A 23,224-nucleotide genomic window follows, 5' to 3' on the forward strand; every position below is an offset into this window, starting at 1 on the left:
CCACTGCACCGCTGACCGCACTTAAAGAGCCGCCAGAGTTCCTTTTCGACTGGGCATTCTGGTTGAAAACCAGATGCCTGGCAACCCTAAGCACAGCCCACTGAACCTCCCAGCAGCATAGGGAAAAAGAAGACTCTCCTCTGCCCGTGTGCAGACGCGTGCACCTTGTGTCTGACTGAATACGTGTAAGGGGTGCTATTTAATTTCTGCTGTCCCTCCCCCGAATCTCTGAGTGGGAGGCTCCACTCTCACAAATGTATGGGTCTGCACAAGGGGTGGGGGAATCTTTTATGGGTTCCCTTCAAAACAGGCATATTTCCATTCCCTCTCCTACCCCAAGGAGCCAGCAGGGAAGGCACAGATTCCCTTACACGGCTGGGCTGGTTGTAAAATTCACAGTTCAGCCCATTGTGATGGTTTGGCCACCCACCATGTCAGAGATTTATAACTAAGTTAAAACATCATTAACTTACACGTGAGTTTAATTTACACCTTTTCTGCATTTTCACTGTAGGATTTGATTCATCTTGTCAGAGATTCGTCTATTAAAGAATTCATACTACCCTCTGACAAGACGTAATATCATGTCTCAGATGAAGATGAAAATGTGCTAAAATACATCAGAAACCCGAATGATTTTCTTGATGCTACATAATGACAGGAAGTCTCTCTATTTTAAAAAACCTTTCTGACCCCCCTCTTAGGATGCTAACTCTGTCTTCCATTCTTTATTTTATTTTATATTTTTAAACTTCAACTAAGCAAGCAAATAGGTAGCCATCTTTTTTTTTTCTTTAATGAAGGTGCTACTATGTTCATTTTGTGGATAAAATTGCTTTACTTTGAAATAATTATCACACCCTTTAGAGTCAATAATGTTTCACCAGGAATGAATTCAGCCCATTCTGTTTAGTAGGCCAGATAATAAGCTGGTGTTAACTGGCATAGCTCCATTTACATCATCTGAAGAGCTGACCCATAGTTGTTTTCTGAATATTCAGAACTATACAAGTATTTTGATTAAGTACATTAAATATTTTTAAAAGAAACAATAGTAAATAAACTGATTATGGCAAGTTGGGAATATTATTTCACTACACTACTAATTAGACAGACACTGTGTGGGTGCAATATGGGAATAGGTAACAGAACCAAAAGATGGAGCCAATGCATTTCCCCACGGGTGAGACTGATTCCTTTCTCCCTTCCATGTTTTAAATAGTTTGGAACAGTCTCTTTCCACTACCTAATATCCCTTTGCTAGCTAATAATTCTTTGCAACCAGACAAGCACGCACTAGGTATAAAATAAATTAAATCAGGAAAGGTAGATGCATTAAACATGACTGAGGGACACTCTAAACCAGGGTTTAATTGAAATATTAATCTGAGATGTAATAACATACTTTCTTCTTTGAAAACTGGCAGCAATGCAGCCAGTACTGAAGCCATGTGGCAAGTGGGAGAAAAGCCCATTGAAAAAAGAAGCCCAAAGTGAAACAAAACAGTACATCACAGTGACAAACAAGTTTCCCCTTCACAAATCTTAACAAATCAAGCTGAGTGGAGCTCTACTAAGGGAAAGCATGCTGATGGGATACATTTGCTTGCTAAGTAATTGCATCACAAAATATATCACACTGTTTACTACTTGTGGAGCATTCAGAGTGACCATCTGGACATTAAAGTTCTATTATCAAAGATCAATAGTATAACAGCACAGAGGGAAAACTTTGTAATACTTACATTTAGCAACTGTTCAAAAGCATAGCTAAAGCCTTTCTTGTAGTCAGTGATTCCTTTAGCTGAGATTTTGTAGACTGCCTCTTTCAGCTTCTTCTTGTTCCTCACATTAGCTTGGACAAGATGATTAAAGCAACTGACGTTCTGAGCGTTATTGTTAAACTGCAAAAGAAGTAATAAAGAACATTAAAGCCAAGAATGTTGGCTTAATTTCCTTTTTTGCTCCATATTTCTAAGTGCTGAGGGCCAGATGCTGCCTTCAGTCCATACATGCGACTCCTAGAAATGGGTGACCCTGAAAAGATTCAGATGATGCAATAACGCACACAAACATTTGGATACTTATCACAACTTTATCCAGAACATCAAAGTCTCTTGAAACTTCAAATTTGGGCAGCAAATGTTATGACTCTCTCCAATTTGTCCACTAAAGTGTAGTGCCCAGCTGAGGCCTGTACTGTTCTACTTGGCACTGGTGAGGACTCAGCTGGAGTTACTGAGTCCAATTCTGGGCACTATGCTTAAGGAAAGATGTGGACAAACTGGAGAGAGTCCAGAGGAGAGAAACAAAAATGATAAAAAGTTTAGAAAACCAGACCTATGAGGAAAAGTTAAAAAAACTGAGGAAGTTTAGTCATCAGAAAAGATTACTGCGGATGGAGGGGACCTGATAACAGTCTTCAAATATGTTAAGGCTGTTCTAAAGAGGATATTGATCAATTTTTCTTCAAGTCTGAAGAGGACTAAAGGTAGGACAAGAAGTAATGGGCTTAATCTGCAGCAAGAGAGATTTAGGTTAGATATTAAGAAAAATGTTCTAACTATAATGATAATTGAACTCTGGAATAGGCTACCAAGGGATGTTGTGGAATCCCATCACTGGAGGTGTTTAATAAGAGGCTGGACAAACACCTGCCAGGGATGGTCTAAGTTCAGTTGACATTGCCACAATGCAGGGGGCTGGACTTGATGACTTCCTGAAGTCCTTTCCAGACCTACATTTCTGTGATTTTATGAAAATGGATATTCAGTCCTTTACTTCTAAGACCAGATCCAAAGCTGAAATAAGCAGAAAAACTCTGACTGGAGTTTCAATGGCCTTTGGTACAGACCTTACCAGTCGAACAAAAGTAGGAAGTTCAGAGGCATAGAAAAATGCAATAAAATTAAAAAAAAAAATTTGGGAAAAAAGGTTGAAAGTTCCTTGAAACTTTTACTCCTTGGAAAAGGTGTGAGTCAAGTTTTAGGTTGCTTCTTATTTTATCCAAACCCAGCTGGCCCACCCCGAAACCTATCACCACACAACGGGAGCTGCAAATCAAGATCAATTGCTATATATGGCCCACAAAAAACAAAACACTCTTGGCAAAAATAAACACATCACAGAATAGATATACATAACAAGGCAATTTTTAAACCAGGTTTCCATTTGTGTATTATGCACATGCTTTTATTTTTTAGTGCTATCACCCATGACTCTTGGACACCACTGTGCTAGGTGTGGTACAAACGCTATCCTATATTGCCTGAACATCTCTTTTACATTCAAAAACAAGTACAGTTGACATATATTATCAAAAAAATGTTTTCCTGCCCAAAGAAATTTTAATTGGTTTGACTGAACATAAATACTAGGCACAACAGATACTTGCCATTTTATATGCTTCAAAATTCTCACTAAAGCTGTTTCCTACCACTCTATAAGTGTATGGGGCCTTAAAGAGAATGCCAATCATGTAAAGTCACCTTTGCATAACTCAGCATCAAGCCCCAGGAGTTTAATTCTGTCCTTACATCCTGAACACCTCTATTCAACCCACTTGTGTTGCACTCAGGGTAAGTAAATAAGAGGAGATTTTGACCATTGATTTTACATATTTTGCTGGGATGCTGAAACCATTTCTATTTTTTTACGGTATGGTAAATTCAAAATTAAAAACACCAAAAATTGATTTTTCTGACACAACAGGTTTGATTTAAACCAAAGAAGTAAAGAAATTCAGAGTGCCAGTTTATAAACACACCTCATTTTATCCAGGTGCTAACAGAGCACATATATAATGGGTAAATACTAAAGATGTGCAAAAATTTAACACACACACACACACACACACACACACACACACCCAACTCCCAAACAGGACAAAACACCTGATTCTAGTACAAACCCAGAGTTTGAGTGGAATTCTGAGCAAACCTGCCAAGTTGTTATATTTGGTGTAAACATTATAAAACTCATTGGCTATAAAGTGTTTCAACCCCAGATCAGGAATTTCTAGTTTTAATGGTTCACTTGTACCTGAAATCAAAGCAAAATTCAGGGGTGCAAAATCCAAGCAGACCCAAACCAAAAAGAGATTCCTACAACCCCACAGGAATTTGGTGACACCCCACAAAAAAAGGTTTTTCTCTGCTGCTCCTCTATCCATGTATAATATACTAACCTAGAGTATAGAATTTTATGAGAGTCTCCTTCTAGTAGTTAGATGCAGTGACTACACCAGCTTCCTCTTTTTTCACAACTAAGAGTGCGCCTGTTGCTCACAGAAGCCTCTGGTTTTAGTGGTGGTGATCTGAAGATTGAGTCCCCATTGACAGGTATGGTGTTTGCACATTACAATTAAGGATATAGCATTAACTTTAATTACTCATCTTAACTTTGATTTTTGTTTGTGTTGCCAGCTCCTTTCAGTATAGCAATCTTTTTATGACTGAAAGTCAGATTCTAAAGTTTATCCTTGAACCATCAAGTCCTTTTCTTATATCAGACAGTGGAGACTGATAAATAAAAGCATAAAACTAAAGAGAAAGAACCTCTGGAAGAAAAATACAAACATCACTCAGGACTGTACATGGATGGATAGCATATATCACTTTGTGTGTATCAGTGACTGCAAACATTCACCTGTATTTGAAACAAGATAAACAGATACAGAGATAACCTAACAGCACAAACAGTTTGAATGCCACTCAGATGTTATTTCTGATGTGTTGGAGGAATATATCATAGCCAGTCAGCTATTTGTATAATTGTTCAAATACATACAACACAGTATATTCATTTGACATTTGTGTCCTACTATTTTAGAATATATATGTATACACAATGCTAGCAGGAGATGCACATTATTAATTATAGTTCTAAGCATAGAAGAAATATTGGCACATAATCATATTAGGATGCCAAGCTCTGTTATCATTCTCAAAAGTGACAACATTTTGTGTTTTATATATTTTTGTATGTGGTATAAAAAACATCCTTTGTGCTCTGATCAGAGCAAATTTTTTTATCGTACATTTCAGGATTGAAGAATCCCAACACCACACACTGAGGAGATAGCACTCTCTCTAATTATTTTATAGGTCTAATTACTTTAGCTGTCTGTAGTTACCATTTTCCTACCAACAATGAATTTAGGCAAATTTGAATTTATAATCAGGACAAAGCTACTGTAGACATCTGTTCAGGGAGTGAGTCAGGTTATTAATATTTGCAAATATCGAATTCTTGAAAAATCTGTTCACTCATTTGCATTACATGGAAGACAAAATATGTGCTTACATTTTGTGATCATACTGTACTATTCATTCAACTACATTAAATATTGTAGAAACATGTTGATTCACAGTGTATATAGGTAGCGTGAGTGTGTGTGCAATGAAGAGGATGACATTTGCCTCCAACACAGTCTATACTTTACAACTATGGAATCATTTTCTAATATTCTTGTTTTCATTTATTTAATTTTATTATGCCTTTAATAGTTTAGCTCTGGATTTCATTTGCTGTGAAGCAATTGTTTATACTATGGGTGTATTTGTTAGCTACCATAGGCAGGGCTGGCGGCAGTGCCATCTGGTATTATTATCCGACTCTTCGCATTATAAAGCCCTGTTTTCAGTTACTTAGAACTTTGCCAGATTTTAACTGTTCAGGCTGAAATTTTATATGCTGGGTGTCAGCCTTAGGCTGCTTTTAAAATAAAGTTTCAGGCAAGACATTTCAGTCATTTTGAAAAACAAGACTAGTGAAAAATATATCCCTCACCAGGTCCCTCATGCAAGGCTCTTAAGCAAATTAAGCAATCCTGGGATTTGGGGGAACATCCTCTCATAGATCAATAACTGGTTAAAAAATAGAACACAAAAGGTAGGAATAAATGGTCAGTTTTCACAATGTAGAGATGTAAGTAGCGGGGTCCCTCAAGGATCTGTAATGGGACCATTGCTGTTCAACACATTCATAAATGATCTGGAAAAAGGGTTGAATAGTGAGGTGGCAAAATTTGCAGATGATACAAAATTACACAAGGCAGTTAAGTCCAAAGCTGACTGAGAAGAGTTACAAAGGGATCTCAGTGAACTGTGTGACTGGATGACAAAATGGCAGATAAAATTCAGTGTTGATCATTATAAAATAACCCCAACAATACATACCAAATGGATGGGTCTAAATTAGCTATTAGATTCTTGGAGTCATTGTGGAGAGTTCCTTGAAGACAACCACTCAATGTACGGCAGCAGTCAAAAAAGGCTAAGAGAATGTTAGGAACCACTAGGAAAGGGATAATGTCACTATATATAAATCCATGGCATGCCCAGACCCTGAATACTGTGTGCAGTTCTTGTCGACTCATGTCAAAAAAGATATATTAGAATTGGAAAAGGTGCAGAGAAAGGCAACAAAAATGATGAGGGATATGGAACAACTTCCATACAAGAAGAAATCAAATGACTGGGACTGTTCAGCTTAGAAAAGAAACAACTAAAGGGGAAATATGATAGAGGTGTATAAAATCATGAATGGGATGGAGAAAGTGAATAAGGAAGTGTTATTTATTCCTTCGCATAATACAAGAACTAGGGGTCATCCGATTAAATTAATAGGCAGCAGGTTTAAAACAAACAGAAGGAAGTACTTCTTCACACAATACACAGTAAATCCGTGGAACTTGTTGCCAAGGACATTGTGAAGGCCACAAGTATAATTGGGTTTACAAAAGAATTAGTTAAGTTCATGGTCCATCAATGGCTATTAGCCAAGATGATCAGGGACACAACCCCGTGCTCTGGGTGTCCCTAAACTTCCAACTCCCAGAAGCTGGGAGTGGATGAATCACTCTATAATTTCCCTGTTCTCCTTCTCCCTGAAACATCTGGCACTGGGCAATGTCAGAGACAGGATACTGGGCTAAATGGACCCAGTCTGACCTAGTATAACAATTCTTATGTTGTTGCGCCATATTAATTCTGGTGATCTTTTCTTTGAGGAGCTCTAGTGTCCCCAGACTTTGGAACAGGGACTTGACATTTGGCAGGAATGGCCTTTGTGTCAGGGATGTGTCTTTTACTGTCCCTGTGAAACTCTGCTCAAATTTGACCAAGTTATAAGCCTTTGAAAAATCAGTTCACAGTTGCTAAGTGGAGACTTCTTAGAGTTTAGCAGGTAAAAATCTCTAAACAGTCTGTCCTCAATGAGCATGCTCCAGCACCTCACAGTTCCTGCAGGTAACCAGACTACACATGCGCCCTCACCACAGAATGACTGTTCCAGGCCAGCGTTACGGGGAGAAGCTGAAACTGAGAGCCACTCTGGGTGCCACTCTCTCCTGAGCTGTCAATAACCCCTCTCTTGGTGCACAGGCAATGTGGAGGAGGAAGCTGCCGGACACAAAGAGCTGGACTGAGATAGAAAGGAGTAGATTGGGACAAGGAGCCTGGTGAGACTGGGACTGGAGGTGGCAGAGAGTCTGTGAGTTCGTGGTGGGTGTCCAGGAAAGGCTGGGCACAGAGAACGGAACTGAGGGCCAGAGGCATAGGGGAGGCCGGGACTGGTTGTGCAGGGAGACTGAGTGCTGGGGAGGGAAATGCAGGAGGTGGGCTGAGATCAGACGAGAAGGCAAGATGCAGGGGGAGAACTGGGATTGGCTGGGCAAAGAGACTGGGACCAAGAGCCAGAGAGAGGGGATATTAGGACAAGGTACCAGGGAATGGTTGGGGTAGGGGACAGATTGGTTGAGGAAGCCAGGGAGGTAGACTAGGACTGGGAGCTAGAGGTGATGGTGAAACAGGAGTTTGTGTGGTGGGGGGCAACTGAAGGCAAGCAAGGTAAGATGAGGAGGGGGAACTGAAACTGGCTGGGCAAGGAGACAATCAATGGGCTGAAGAAAACTGGGACTCAGACAGCAAGAGAGAGAGAGAGAGAGAGAGAGAGTCTGGAGGAGAGACAAGGAATGGCTGGGCAAAAACAAATGGAACTAGGATAAGAAGCTAGGGGAAGTGAAGAAATAGAACTGGGACAGTGATAGGATGGATAGGTCAGAGCAGAACGGGTCCCCCTCAGGGGGAATGTGCAGAAGAGTCTGTGACTACTACAGCACACTCCTTCCAGAGCCTTGAATGGATCACAAGTTTCCTGTGGCTCACCATTCTTCCTTTGTCAGCAAACATCTGTGAAACCCATGGGCATCCCCCTCTCTGTACATGTAGCTACATGCCAAAGTGAAAAGGCAGGCTGCGTCCACACTGTGGTGTGTAGTTACACGCAACACTGAAAAGCTCTGGTGGGGAGAGGCAGAGGGGACTCCAGCAGCAAGGAGTTGGCAGAGTCTTTCCCTGGTGCCAGAGCCTAGCTACACACAGCTTGCTCCTCACTGCAGGTGAAGACTCTGGTGGGAAGGAGACAGCAGGGAAAGACACCAGCAGCCAGTTGCCATAGCCTTTCCCTTCTGCCTCCCCTGTGTCAGAGCCTTCACTACCACGTGTACGTATACACAGGATAGACACAGCCCACTCCCCGCTGCAGGGAAAGACTCCACCGGGGGAGGCAGCAGGCAAAGGCTCCAGCAGTGAGGAGTAGCCAGAGCCTTTCCCCACCCCGCCTCTCCCCGCCTGAGCTTTTCCCTATTGCCAGAGCTTTCCCTTGTGGCAGGGAAAGGCCCGAGGAGCAGATATGACAAACCCACAAAAACACGCAGAAATTGGGCTTGTTTTTGGCTTAATTGGCTTGTAAGTTGCTTGTTGGCTAGTTTTTGGCTGGTAGCTTGTTGCAGCTTTTTTTTTGTTTGATTGGCTCCTGGAAAGCAGGGGCAAGGAGAGGCAAAGAAAGGAAAGGGGCAAGCAGGGGCAAAGTGGGGAGAGAGTCAGGGGTGGACAGCAGGCTCCCCACAGTCCCAGACTGCTTGCTGGAGGGATCTAGTCATATAGAGTGTTGGGTTCTTAGGGATTGGTTTGTTTTGGCCTTGTTTTGAAATGGGATTAGCTTGATTTTTGGCTTATTGTGAATGTCGGGGTGCTTATTTACCGTGTGAAAGTTGGCAACTGTGCCCAGCAGCTGGACACTCCCTTGCTTAAAAATTGCAGTGTAGATGTTGGAAACATTCCTCGGGTATGTAGAGCGCCACATAGCATCTATAACCTACTCTTCGGGTGTGTCTTTACTCGCCTAGGCAGTGCCTCACCACCTACACTGGTATGTATACCTGTGCAAGGGGGGCATGCACCGCACACACTGCCATAAGTATAGACGTAGCGATAGAGAAAGACAACACATTACTTCTGTCAGTTACTCTGTTAGCTCTAATGGCAGAGGTCTGTGTGGTGGAGCTAAAGGTTCCCACCTAAGATCCCTCTAAACTGCGTGGCCGCGCAGCAGGCTATAAAGGGCCGTGCAGCCACAGGGGCCTGGAGAGGAGAGAGGCAGGGCGTGGGTGGGGACTGGGAAGGAAGCAAGTTGGGGTGTGCAGGGCTGCTGCGGGCCCCTTCCCCGGAGCTCTGCGCTGCTGGCAGGGAGAAAGGGGAGGGGCCCCTCCCCCGGAGCTTGCTGCTGCTGCAGCCAAGGAGAGGGGTTGGGGGAGTCTTCTGGCCCCTATCCGGGGGGAGTCTTCTGGCCCTGGGGCAGCCTGCACCCCAAACTCCTCATCCCCGGCCCCACCCCACAGCCCGCACCCCAGCCCTCGGCCCCAGCCCAGAGCCCCCTCCATCACCCTGAAGCCCTCATCCATGGCCCCACCCCAGAGCCCGCACCCCTACCCCCAGCCCAGAGCCCACTCCTGCACCCCAAACCCCTCATCCCCAGCCCAACTGCAGAGCCTTCACCCCCAGCCAGAGCCCTCACCCCCCACACCCAAACCCTCTGCCCCAAGCCTGAGCCTCCTCCCGCACCACAAACCCCTCATGCCCGGTCCCACCCCATGACCCCAGAGCCAACACCCCCAGCCAGAGCCTGCACCCCAACCCTCTGCCCCAGCCCTGAGCCCCCTCCCACACTCTGAAGCCCTCAGCCCCATCCCCGCCATACATAACCTCCATATTGGTGCACATAACAAAATTCATTCCGCCCACGCACCTAAAAAATTAGAGGGAACACTGGATCCTGGCAGATGACCCATGTAGGTTTTAAAAGATGCCACATGATACAATTTCTAATGTCTAATTTGCTTTTTAAAAAAACCTAGGAAACTACACTCACAAAAACTATGTTGAAAGAATATTAGGATTGCCAAGTCAAGCACTCAATAGTTAGGAAATGTCTGAATTAAGGTTTCCTATACTATCTTACTTTGATTCCCTTGTGCATATGCATTATGATACTGTTTTTAAATACATGCTTATATACTAATTCTTACACAGCCCCCTGGCTCATTAAGTATACAGGATAGATCTGCACAGGGGACAAATCAGAACTGGCTGTTGTTTGTAGGACCTTCACCTTCTTAGTTGCAGAATTCGGAAGGTGTGTGGAAAATGAGGTAAGGATTTGCAGGAAGAGAAAGGATGGTCTCATGGTTAAGGCAGTGAAATGCTGCCTGGAGAACTAGATTCTATCCCTGACTCTGCCATTGGCTTCCTATATGATACCTGGAATGTCACTTAAACCAAACTAATCGTGGTTGGTCACTAATTGTGTGAGTTCCTCATTATCTGGTGCCGGACCTGAGACCTTCAGGTCTGATTTACAGAAGTTCTGAACACTCACAGCTGCAACTGAAATCAATGGGAGCTGTACTTTGAATACATGAAGGAGTATATAATGCTAAGTGTTCTAAATAATTAGATCCTAAACATCTCAAATTAGGTACTCAAAATTAATGGATGCTTTTGTCCTTCATCTCGCTGTGCCTCAGCTCCCCAACTATAAAATGGGGATAATAATTTCTTCATCTCACGTGAAGATAAATTAATCAATTTATTGTGAAGTACTGAAATACTATTATTATGAGCACCACAGAAAACCCCATGAGGAAATTAATAATTCTGTTTTCTGAACAATGAGAATAAACAGCTGCTCATAAAGTATGCTCCATCCATTCTGTGCATAGACTGAGGCAGTGGTGCCCTGGAAAAAATAGCTTGTGATCATGTAATTAAATACGGTATCACAACACATACACACCTGGTTGATGAATTGTACAGGCAACCTTAAGTGTGGCATTTCCTAACTTTTTTTTTTTTTTAATTCTTGGCTTTACAACCTTAATGTTCTTCTAATATAGTTTTTTTTGGGTCCAACATGCACGCACACACACAATCTTCCAGTAAATTAATTATTACCTCTGAATCTTAGATGTAGTTAAAATATATATGTTAATTATAGGGTTTGTCAAATTTACAATATACGTCAAAGCAATATGACAACAGATAATTACAGACGAGGACCAATTTCTTCACTAGTGTTTAAGAAAAATGTGTAGCAACCCCCTGTGTTTAAAGCAAGCATCTCAGGCCTGTGATACCATAAGCAGTTATGGAATGATACCAAAGGAAACAATGCATAAGGTGGTTTCCAGGAGGCAGAGCGTAAGTGGATAAGGTGATCTCTATTTAAAGAATTCCTGACCATACACATATGTTCTATATTGTTACTCAATACATGCTCTTAGGTTACTTAGGAAGTACTTTAGTTTTCAATGCCCTGAAATCACGTATGTGTGGATGTGTACTGCAGAACTGGCAACTACCATATCAACACCAATTGTAGAAGACATATGAATTACTAGCAGGTATTAGCAATGCTCTGATCATGCACCATTTTAAATCAATGGGAGTTTTTCCATGGACTCAGTAGGAACAGGTCCAAGGCCATAAAGAAAGACATGATTTTGGATAATGAAAATAGATAAGTTGAAAGGAAAAACTCTTGAGGTATTACCACCACTTGCAACTGGTACTTCAGTTTTATTTTAGGTTTGGAAATTAAAAAATACTGCTGATTGTATTTCTGTTGTTCTCATACATAGTCATGGCTCTGGGAACTTGAATGACCATCAGGCCTTAAAATTGATGAAAAGATCCCTCTCCCGCCCTCCTGCTTTTTAGTACAGAATTGTTCCTCCAGACAAGGCCTGGAGCTGATATTTTAACAAAAGACTAAGTAAAGCCAGAGAAGGTTTTAGCTTGGTAGGGATTCTGAATGACATCACAGGCACTGACCATGATGATTCTGGTTATTAAATAATCTATAGTTTGGAATATTTTACAATGGAGATGAGAGAAAACATCTTAAAGTAAACAGTTGCTCATCAGACCCCAAAATATAGCATCAAGTACTAAGTCATGCTATACCAGACTAGACTGCCAAGCACAAATTGAAGGGAAAGGTTTTTTGGGGTGGTGGTGGTTAGTATTGCTTCTTTTTTAATATTTGTTAAAGATACATTAAATATGCATTTCAATTGGCAAAAATGGCAATTTCTGAGAATGGGAGTCTTCCTCTTTTATCTGAGTTTGGAGTTCATTTTTAGTCACACTTTGGGGCTTTTAGACGTTAATTATATCAGTGTTATAATAATGCTATTCTGTAGTATCCTGTTCATTTCATGGTAACTTTATGTTAGAGAACAGTTATTTTTCATCCACAACTCAATGATATCCAGTACACTTATCAATAAACCAAACAATAAAATGAGTTGTCTAATATATACATATTGATTTTTAGTGTTAATCAAAAGTGTTTGTTCAATAATTATTAATTGGTTAAAATTCAGTGGTTGATCTTTAGCAACAATGTGAGAATCAAGGAGACAGGGGGAGAAAGTACAAGTGAGAACAGGGAGAAAGGCAAAAACAAGGAGAACTGTATGTGACTGATAACAGGGATCAACAGTCCCACAAACAAGTAGCTGTCCTCTACATTTAATCTGCTCAACAGTGATATAGCCATAGGCGGCTTGGTTCTTCACAGCCATACACCTAGTGCCAAGTAATTGTAAAACACTACCCAATCAGAATGGTAGCATATTAATACTTACTTTGCATGGGTGTAAATGATGCAAAGTGGCAGTAGAAAATCAGGCCCATAGTGGGAAGAATAGCACAGCTGGTAGACATCATTTACAGGATTTTCCCTGCCTGAGTTGTAGCTGGGGGAAAAGTATTTGCTTCATTGTCTGGGAACAGATTTTAATTATAGGAATAAAGAAGGCCTTGCTTTATTGTGAAGGGCATCTTATGTACGTCAGCAGATAGCCACTGAGTGCAGTGCGGCTGAAAACCCTCACTAATAATGCTGAAGTTTCTGGGGCAGTACCTCTGTGCTTGGGGAATATTTACTGAGCCTTGTAACATGTTTTAACTCTGACCAGAAATCTAGGTGCAGGGTTAGGACCTAAGTAGAAAGAGACCTACGGTGAAGTACTGGCTCTGTTGAAATAAATAGGAGTTTTGTCATTGACTTCAATAGGGCCAGGATTTCACCCCAACACACCCACCTTCTCTCCTTCTATCGCTCACTCAACACCTAAATATCATGGTGATTGGGTGCATTCAAAAGATAAACAGATAAATCCTTTAAGTGTAAAGTTTTATTAATTTATTTTGTAGGGAAGGTGCTATCATTTACTGGCACTCCAAGGCCTACAAAAGCCCATGTAAACTAAGCCAGAATGAGAAAAAAAATCAAATCTGTTTCAAACCTGTCTTGCAAATGTGCATGCAACTCCATCTTGATCCTTGCTATATGTGAATAAATTCAGTTGACGTTATGATGGTAGTGTTTGCTATACTATATATTCTTAGGCCTCCAAGTACAATTGCACATGTAATTTTTTGTTGTTATAAAACACAAGTTTCAAAGTGCCACATTAACTAGAGAGTATAAGAAATATATTTGTTTTTTTCCAATATCACTGTTGTTTCATAAGCCATCCTTGAATTAATGTAAAAACTAGGGCTGTCGAGCGATGAAAAAAACATTACATCGTGAAATGAAAAAAACATTACATCACACCATGAAAAAAATTACATCACGCGATGAAAAAAATGGAAGTGAGAACATACGAATGTTTAGCATATCTGGCACGTAAATACCTTGCAATGCCGACTACAAAAGTGCCATTCAAATGCCTGTTTTCACTTTCAGGTGACATTGTAAGTAAGAAGCTGGCAGCATTATCTCCTGTAAATGTTAACAAACTTGTTTGTCTTAGCGATTGGCTGAACAAGAAGTAGGACTGAGTGGACTTGTAGGCTCTAAAGTTTTACATTGTTTTGTTTTTGGGTGCAGTTATGTAACAAAAAAAACCCTAAATTTGTAGGTTGGACTTTCACGATAAAGAGATTGCATCACAGTACTTGTTTGAGGTGAACTGAAAAATACTTTTTTTTGTTTATCATGTTTACAGTGCAAATATTTGTAATCAAAATAATATACAGTTTGTATTATTTGCTGAAAGTGAAATCAATATATATGAAAATGTAGAAAAACATCCAAAATATTTAATACATTTCAGTTGGTATTCTATAATAGTGCAATCAAAACTGCAATTAATCACTATTAATGTTTTACATCACAATTAATTTTTGAGTTAATCGCATGAGTTAACTGCAATTAATCAATAGCCCTAGTAAAAACCAAACAAGTAAACAAAACTCCTCTATTTTTATTTTGAATATTGTATATTTTAGCACTAATCTAATACTTTCTCATCTTCACGTTGCATAAGCTTTTCCAGGCAGCTGATTTTGTTCATTCCTTGCCCCAGTTAGTGCTGCCCTTCAATGGTTTATTGATATGGTTTCCTAGTACATACTCTGTTTTCCCAAGGCATTTCTCCCCACCTACTTCCCTAAAATTGTTGATAACTGTTGGTATGAGGGTGTATGTGACGTGAGAAATAGCTAACAAAACCATCTATATGTTTTCTTCTGCATCAATAGGGGAACAGGAAACTATTATTCTGTCTTCTCATTTATATGGCCCTGATCTAAAGGCCATTAAAGCTTATGGGAATCTTTCCAGTGTTAAGGGAATTAGATCTGGTGTTATGTTTATCATCATTAGCCTCTGAGGAGCCTGGTCTGACTTTCCTGTTTTGTCAGTAGATAGCACCTTACGCTCCAGAAGCAACACACACTCTGCAACATATGAGAAGATTGATAGAACATAAGCAGTGCAGACCTTAAACATGAATGACCATGAGAGAATGCTCTATTTAATCAGATATTCTGCATTCTCTGGACCTGTTATGTCACCATTTGAGATGGGCAGAGTAGGCTGCATTTTGTTAAACTTGGTTGATTGGAGCTTTAGTTTTCAGAAAAGTACAAGTAGGCATGTTTTGGACCAAGGAGAGAATAAGGTGGTGAGAAATATAATGGTGCCCAATTCTCACCCATCTTTAGCCATAAAGCAAACTCTTTATGGTTATCACCCTGGCCTGAAAAAAAAAGACAACATAGGTGAATTCAGTTCAGAGTTTTGATGTTCACTATTCCTTTGAGTCATCTGCTATAGTATGCAGTGGAAGAATAATATCAACCTAGAAGTGTAGATCTAGACCTCGTATTCGAACTGAGGATTCCTACCTAGAAAACATTCACACAATTAATAATTGTAAAGTTCGCTCCTTTTCTAAAGATTTCTCCCCAGCCTCCGTGCAGATAATGTATAGTCTTTTTCCCCACAGAAATGCTTGTTTGTCGTGATTCTGATTTAGAAGCAGTACAATGTACTTTGCCCACACAGCAAAACCACAAGTGTATACAGCACTGTTAAAATAGGCTTTGAAGTTATAAACTGACACACTCAAATGCGGTTTCTTATAATAGTAAATGATGACTCACCACATAATTATTAGGTGCACATAGGATGTGAGAGCACAAAACATTTTTGTGCTAAAGAAGTCTTTCAATTTGCCTTGACCTAATTTTGAAACTGGGAAGGGTAGTATTACATGAGGCAAAGTAATTTTTTAAAGAAAATGTCCTAATGGAAAATCAAGTACTGAGAGGACATTACAGTACAAATGTTTGCACGTGGAAAGAAAAAAAAAAAGGAACACTATCTGATATTCAGCTCTGCCCTACAAAATCCATTTCTTTTTTGTAAGAGAAGAGTGGAAACATTAAATAGTCTCAGTCTGATTAATCAAGTTTCACAGAAATCTAAGAACCAAATTCTGTTGCAATACATTGAGCAACTATAGCCATACCATGGTGGAGATGAGGGAGCTGAGACCCAAAGAGAGCTATTCCTCCCATCTCAACACTCTGGACCCGGAATCATGCAGACCAGACCCGCTCTTTACTGACACCATGGCACATATGGCTTCAGCTCTACCCCCTTCCCCACCCCACCCTCTGCCATGTGACCTCAAAGAAGAAAATCTGCAGGGAGAAGCTGGCCCAGAAACTCAGCCAGCAGCAGAAAGATGCAGCTATAGCAGGGACCTTTGGGCATTGTTCATATCATCTGCGGCAGACTGCTTTATTTCTGGTTTTTAGTATTCTTTCCACTCTGCAGACTGGCTGTTTGCTGCAATTCCAGTTGTCACAGTTTCTTCACTTAAGCCTCATTCCACCAGCCCTCCATGCTCACTTTATTCCCCATCTCCCTTCAATGTACCTCTCTCCCTTCGTCTGAACTCTTAGCCACTGCCCTCCCAAAAATCTACCTCTCTACCCTCGCAAAAAAACCCAACCAAACAAAAAAACCCAAAACCACAGACACCATGGAACTAACCCAATGTTTACTTGGTTTGTATGTTTCATCCTCTTCCCACCAATCCAGAGGTGCCATGTTTTGTTCTGCTCCATCTATGTTATCTTATGTAAATTTAATGAACTAATTTCCATAAACTTGAGCTTATGGTCAATATACGCTCACCCTGCTTTGGGCAGTGGTGGGGTAGATAGATGAATGCTCAAGGGAGTATGTAAGTGGGTAGCTGCTAGGAAGTAGACTGGTTGCTGAGACATGGAAGGACGAGGGGAGAGTTCCCGGGGTGGAGGACGCTGAGGCTACTGGGGGGCAGAGGGCTCCATGAGGGTTCTAGGGAGTAGTAGATGCTGGGACTATTTGGATATCTAAGGAGAGACTGGCTGAGGAGCAGGGCAGGGAGTCTGGAGGTGGTATGAGTCCCCTGACTGTGCGGCTGCTGCCCCCGGTGCTTTCTCTAGCGACTGCTGCCACCGACTCCTGGCTGCGCATTCCAGGCCTTGATCTAACAGGCAAAACAGCGGCCTCTAATGGATAAAAGGTGACACTACATGCAAAACACCTGCAGTGCTGCTGCCTCTCAGTTGGATATGTGCGAATCCAGGTAAGATATGGGAACGTGTGACAGGGCTGAGAGATGCGTGATATCTTGCCTACTTAGACTGTAAGCTCTTCTGTCTCTTACTTGTACAATATCTCTCTCAATGGGGCCCTGAGTTTGGGGTCCACAGCTGCTATGCTAATATTAATATAAAATTCATAATACATAAATACCCAAGAGTCAGGATATACACTTGCTGCAAAAGCAACATTAATGTTATCTATATTCTGGCCAGCAATAGCCACCTGCAGGATAATCCAGTACAAGAGGGTGTGAGGGGAACCATTTCTAGGAAAGGTGTACATGCACAAAAACATGTGAGAACAGAGTGTCTTTGGATCTGCTACTACATGGGAGGGACAAGGATTAGGGCAGATGACATCTATCCCATGACTCCAAATTTGAAGGGTTTGTCTTTCATAAGAGGTCTGATCATTCAGAAAGCGAACTTTCACCCTTAATTTGGGTTAATTCTAAATTAGCTCCATAACATCACTTTTATTAAATGCAGAGTCCAAAGGGTTCACTTGTTAATAGTGCTTCACAAGATACCAAATATAATTTTTAAATGGATGCAATGCACCTAGCATCTGGGATAGTTACTTATACATTTAAAATGATAAATTACCTTAGAAATTTATGGCAGCTATGGATCTGACTCTGCATGTATCTTGCAGAAAAAAATTGCATTGAGCAACACTGGCACAAAATGTTAATTGAACAAAGAAAAAGACACAAGGTCAAAATGTCTACTTTTACTGAGGGAAGAAAGTTATAACGAACAGAGAAGTTGCACATTTGTAAGACAGAGTGTTAGACCAGGAAAACAAGAGTCTTCAAATGTAAACTATAATTAGAGGCCAGCAGGCTGAAGTAAGGAAACAAAGTAGACAAGACTAGTTTTCTATTAGATAAAACAATCAGTTTAGGTAAAATCCTCCACAGTGGACATCAACCTCTTCTTCAGGAGAGGAGACCAAGAGTCTGAAGGTCAAAGAATGATTGACAAAAACGGCTGTAGGGAGGGACAAAATTCAGGGTTATATTTAATTAATCTGAGCTACAATAAACTAAAGAACGGAACTAATTGAAGTACTTCATGTGTAAAAGCCTCCAGACTGCCCTTAGAACTGGTTAGTCCTTCCTTTTGCACAATACTAAAATAGTTCAATGCTCTAGCCAGCTGACAATGTGACAAATACCAGACTCATCCAGGACCATTTGGAACCTCAGACATGGTAAGAAATATACTATCTGGCCAGTTTTCTGTTATGTTCGTCTCAAATATGCCAGCACTAATTCAATCATTTATTTTTCAAACATGTAGCTATTATAAGCAAAAATATCTGCATACCGTATTTGACAACTGCCATCCATATCACTTATCTAAGAATAGAAATCAAACAATTTGGTTCTCCTGTAGCATTTGGTGATAGTATAAACAAGTAAAACAGTAATAGTGCAGGGAAGTACATTCCTTACACTACCTTTAGATGTTTGTGAGAATATATACTTCACACTTATACAGTGGCTTTTACATACCATGAAACTGAAAAACTGACCTGCTCAGCGTGACACTGGAAGTCTATGGCACAGCCTAGAATAGAGCCCAGTTCACTTGACTCTGAGTCCTATTACTAATCCTTACACCAAGCTTCCTTTCACTCTTCAACAGAGGAAAATCACCTGACCTTGTACCATGGTCTTTGTGACTAACTGGACAAAATAACTTTCACCTAATTTGTTTCAAAAAGTATGTGCCATTTTTTTAAAGTCCACATACATTAATCCTATGATAACAATTATGTCCTATTAATGATTTAAGATCTGAATGATTTAATCCATATTTTATTCAAGAATCATTTTCAACTCATCCATAATAAATGTATGTTGACTGGGCATTCGACACACTGATATTTCCCCCTCACTCATAGAATCATAGAATCATAGAATATCAGGGTTGGAAGGGACCCCAGAAGGTCATCTAGTCCAACCCCCTGCTCGAAGCAGGACCAATTCCCAGTTAAATCATCCCAGCCAGGGCTTTGTCAAGCCTGACCTTAAAAACCTCTAAGGAAGGAGATTCTACCACCTCCCTAGGTAACGCATTCCAGTGTTTCACCACCCTCTTAGTGAAAAAGTTTTTCCTAATATCCAATCTAAACCTCCCCCATTGCAACTTGATCACATTAAAGTAATCATACTGAAATCAAGATATTATTGTGATGAAAATAAATTAAGATGGATTTTGGTACTGTGCTGTGGGCTGAAGGAGCCATCTTTGAAAGAATACAGTAGCTGACATTTGCAAGTAACACTCAATTGTTACAACTAGAAGACATGTGTTTACTATGCAAGTCACTTTACAAACATGAATGAAGTTTCCCAGTTCCCAAGTGAAATAGTCATGTATTATTCTTGTTTAATTTGCATGTAAACTGTAGCAAAAGGTGTCTTGTCCAGGTCACATGTGAGTGAGCATCTAAGAGACTAGAAGCTAAGAAGCTTAACTCTCAGTTCCATACATACCACACAGACTATGCTGACAGCTTGTGCCACACGCTCTCAAAGAAACTGCGGAACCACCTGATCAACATCCTCCACAGCAAACAGAGAAAGATTAAGAATGAGCTCTCTGAACTGGATACTCTCATAAAAAACCAACCTTCCACACAAACTTCCTCGTGGCTGGACTTTACAAAAACTAGACAAGCCATTTACAACACACACTTTGCTTCTCTACAAAAGAAAAAGGACATTAAACTATCTAAACTACTACATGCCACAAGGGGCCACAACAGTGGTTCCCTCAACCCACCCAGCAATATTGTTAATCTATCCAACTATACTCTTAGCCCAGCAGAAGAATCTGTCCTATCTCAGGGCCTCTCCTTCTGTCCCTCCACCCCCACGAACATGATACATTTCTGTGGTGACCTAGAATCCTATTTTCGACACCTCCGACTCAAGGAATATTTCCAACACACCTCTGAACAACATACTAACCCACAGAGAGCTTTCTACCAACACTACAAAAAGAAGGATTCTGGGTGGACTCCTCCTGAAGGTCGAAACAACAGACTGGACTTCTACAAAGAATGCTTCCGCCGACGTGCATGGGCTGAAATTGTGGAAAAGCAGCATCACTTGCCCCACAACCTCAGCCATGCAGAACACAATGCCATCCACAGCCTCAGAAACAACTCTGACATCATAATCAAAAAGGCTGACAAAGGAGGTGCTGTTGTCATCATGAATAGGCCGGAATATGAACAAGAGGCTGCTCGGCAGCTCTCCAACACCACTTTCTACAAGCCATTACCCTCTGATCCCACTGAGGGTTACCAAAAGAAACTATAGCATTTGCTCAAGAAACTCCCTGAAAAAGCACAAGAACAAATCCACACAGACACACCCCTGGAACCCCGACCTGGGGTATTCTATCTGCTACCCAAGATCCATAAACCTGGAAATCCTGGACACCCTATCATCTCAGGCATTGGCACCCTGACAGCAGGATTGTCTGGCTATGTAGACTCCCTCCTCAGGCCCTACGCTACCAGCACTCCCAGCTATCTTCGAGACACCACTGACTTCCTGAGGAAACTACAATCCATCGGTGATCTTCCTGAAAACACCATCCTGGCCACTATGGATGTAGAAGCCCTTTACACCAACATTCCACACAAAGATAGACTACAAGCCGTCAGGAACAGTATCCCCGATAATGTCACGGCAAACCTGGTGCCTGAACTTTGTGACTTTGTCCTCACCCGTAACTATTTCACATTATTTCAAATCAGTGGCACTGCTATGGTACCCGCATGGCCCCACAGTATGTCAACATTTTTATGGCTGACTTAGAACAGTGCTTCCTCAGCTCTCATCCCCTAATGCCCCGACTCTACTTGCGCTATATTGATGACATCTTCATCATCTGGACCCATGGAAAAGAAGCCCTTGAGGAATTCCACCATGATTTCAACAATTTCCATCCCACCATCAACCTCAGCCTGGACCAGTCCACACAAGAGATCCACTTCCTGGACACAGCGGTGCTAATAAGCGATGGTCACATAAACACCACCCTATACCGGAAACCTACTGACTGCTATGCCTACCAATATGCCTCCAGGTTTCATCCAGACCACACCACACGATGCATTGTCTACAGCAAAGCTCTACGATACAACCGCATTTGCTCCAACCCCTCAGACAGAGACAAACACCTACAAGATCTCTATCAAGCATTCTTACAACTACAATACCCACCTGCTGAAGTGAAGAAACAAATCGACAGAGCCAGAAGAGTACCTAGAAGTCACCTACTACAGGACAGGCCCAACAAAGAAAATAACAGAACGCCACTAGCCATCACCTTCAGCCTCCAACTAAAACCTCTCCAACGCATCAGCAAGGATCTACAACCTATCCTGAAAGACGACCCATCACTATCACAGATCTTGGGAGACAGGCCAGTCCTTGCTTACAGACAGCCCCCCAACGTGAAGCAAATACTCACCAGTAACCACACACCACACAACAGAACCATTAACCCAGGAACCTAGCCTTGCAACAAAGCCCACTGCCAACTGTGTCCACATATCTATTCAGGGGACACCATCATAGGGCCTAATCACATCAGCCACACTATCAGAGGCTCGTTCACCTGCACATCTACCAATGTGATATATGCCATCATGTGCCAGCAATGCCCCTCTGCCATGTACATTGGTCAAACTGGACAGTCTCTACGTAAAAGAATAAATGGACACAAATCAGACGTCAAGAATTATACCATTCAAAAACCAGTTGGAGAACACTTCAATCTCTCTGGTCACTCGATTACAGACGTAAAAGTGGCAATACTTCAACAAAAAAACTTCAAAAACAGACTCCAACGAGAGACTGCTGAATTGGAATTAATTTGCAAACTGGATACAATTAACTTAGGCTTGAATAGAGACTGGGAGGGGATGGGTCAGTACACAAAGTGAAACTATTTCCCCATGTTTATTCCCCCCACCCCACCGTTCCTCAGACATTCTTGTCAACTGCTAGAAATGGGCCGCCTTGATTATCACTACAAAAGATCCTCTTCCCTCCCCCGCTCTCCTGCTGGTAATAGCTCACCTTAAGTGATCACTCTGGTTACAGTGTGTATGGTAACACCCATTGTTTCGTGTTCTCTATGTATATAACTCTCCCCACTGTATTTTCCACTGAATGCATCCGATGAAGTGGTAGCTCATGCAAGCTTATGCTCAAATAAATTTGTTAGTCTCTAAGGTGCCACAAGTACTCCTTTTCTTTTTGTGAATACAGACTAACACAGCTGCTACTCTGAAACCAGTTCCATAGTGTCTCTCTCTCTGCCACATGCACCCAATTCCCCAGTCCTCAAATTTGTCCTTGAACTTGATCCTTGATATCCTAGTCTATCCTATTTTAACCACAAGGGCAAATAGGACACAAATCCTTAAAGCATACATTCTTATGAGTCTCCTATAACCAAGATTTATTCAGAAAGTATACACTGCTAATGAAATTCATTCTGAATAATACAGCACTGCCAGAGAAAAATCTTTGGTTTCACAGATGATGTATAAATTGATGTACATTTGAAATTCTCTCTTTATATATACAGATCCAGAGGGGTAACGAGGATTTAAATCTGCAGTTCAATGTTACTTTCTTTTGGGGAGCATGGCAGGCAATTTAAATACAAATGAAATATTTGAATTGACTTTCCTCCTTTTATTACATGGAGATCCAAAGTGTCCCCTTCATCCCATTGCCTGGAGTGAATATTACTTGCATTGCGAGCAAAACACGCAGGCAGCATCCACTAGGGCATCAGAAATGGCAGCATTAAGACCAGAGCATGCAAAGAGCATCATCTTGGGACATGGAGGTAATTCTACCATTCATTTATCATTAGTACAA

At 41.3% G+C, this 23,224-nt stretch overlaps 1 protein-coding gene across 2 annotated transcripts in view; it reads right to left on the bottom strand.

Annotated features, from left to right (window-relative positions):
- CACNA2D1 (calcium voltage-gated channel auxiliary subunit alpha2delta 1) overlaps window positions 1-23,224 on the bottom strand; it is a 651,754-nt gene that overhangs the window by 127,152 nt on the left and 501,378 nt on the right. For both annotated transcript variants that reach the window (XM_074942556.1, XM_074942557.1), the window contains exon 11: window positions 1,746-1,904. In XM_074942556.1, the coding sequence (XP_074798657.1) occupies window positions 1,746-1,904 (159 nt within the window). The remainder of the gene's footprint in view (window positions 1-1,745; window positions 1,905-23,224) is intronic.

This window comes from Natator depressus, chromosome 1 (genome assembly GCF_965152275.1).
Source record: "Natator depressus isolate rNatDep1 chromosome 1, rNatDep2.hap1, whole genome shotgun sequence".
Lineage (NCBI taxonomy): Eukaryota > Metazoa > Chordata > Testudines > Cheloniidae > Natator > Natator depressus.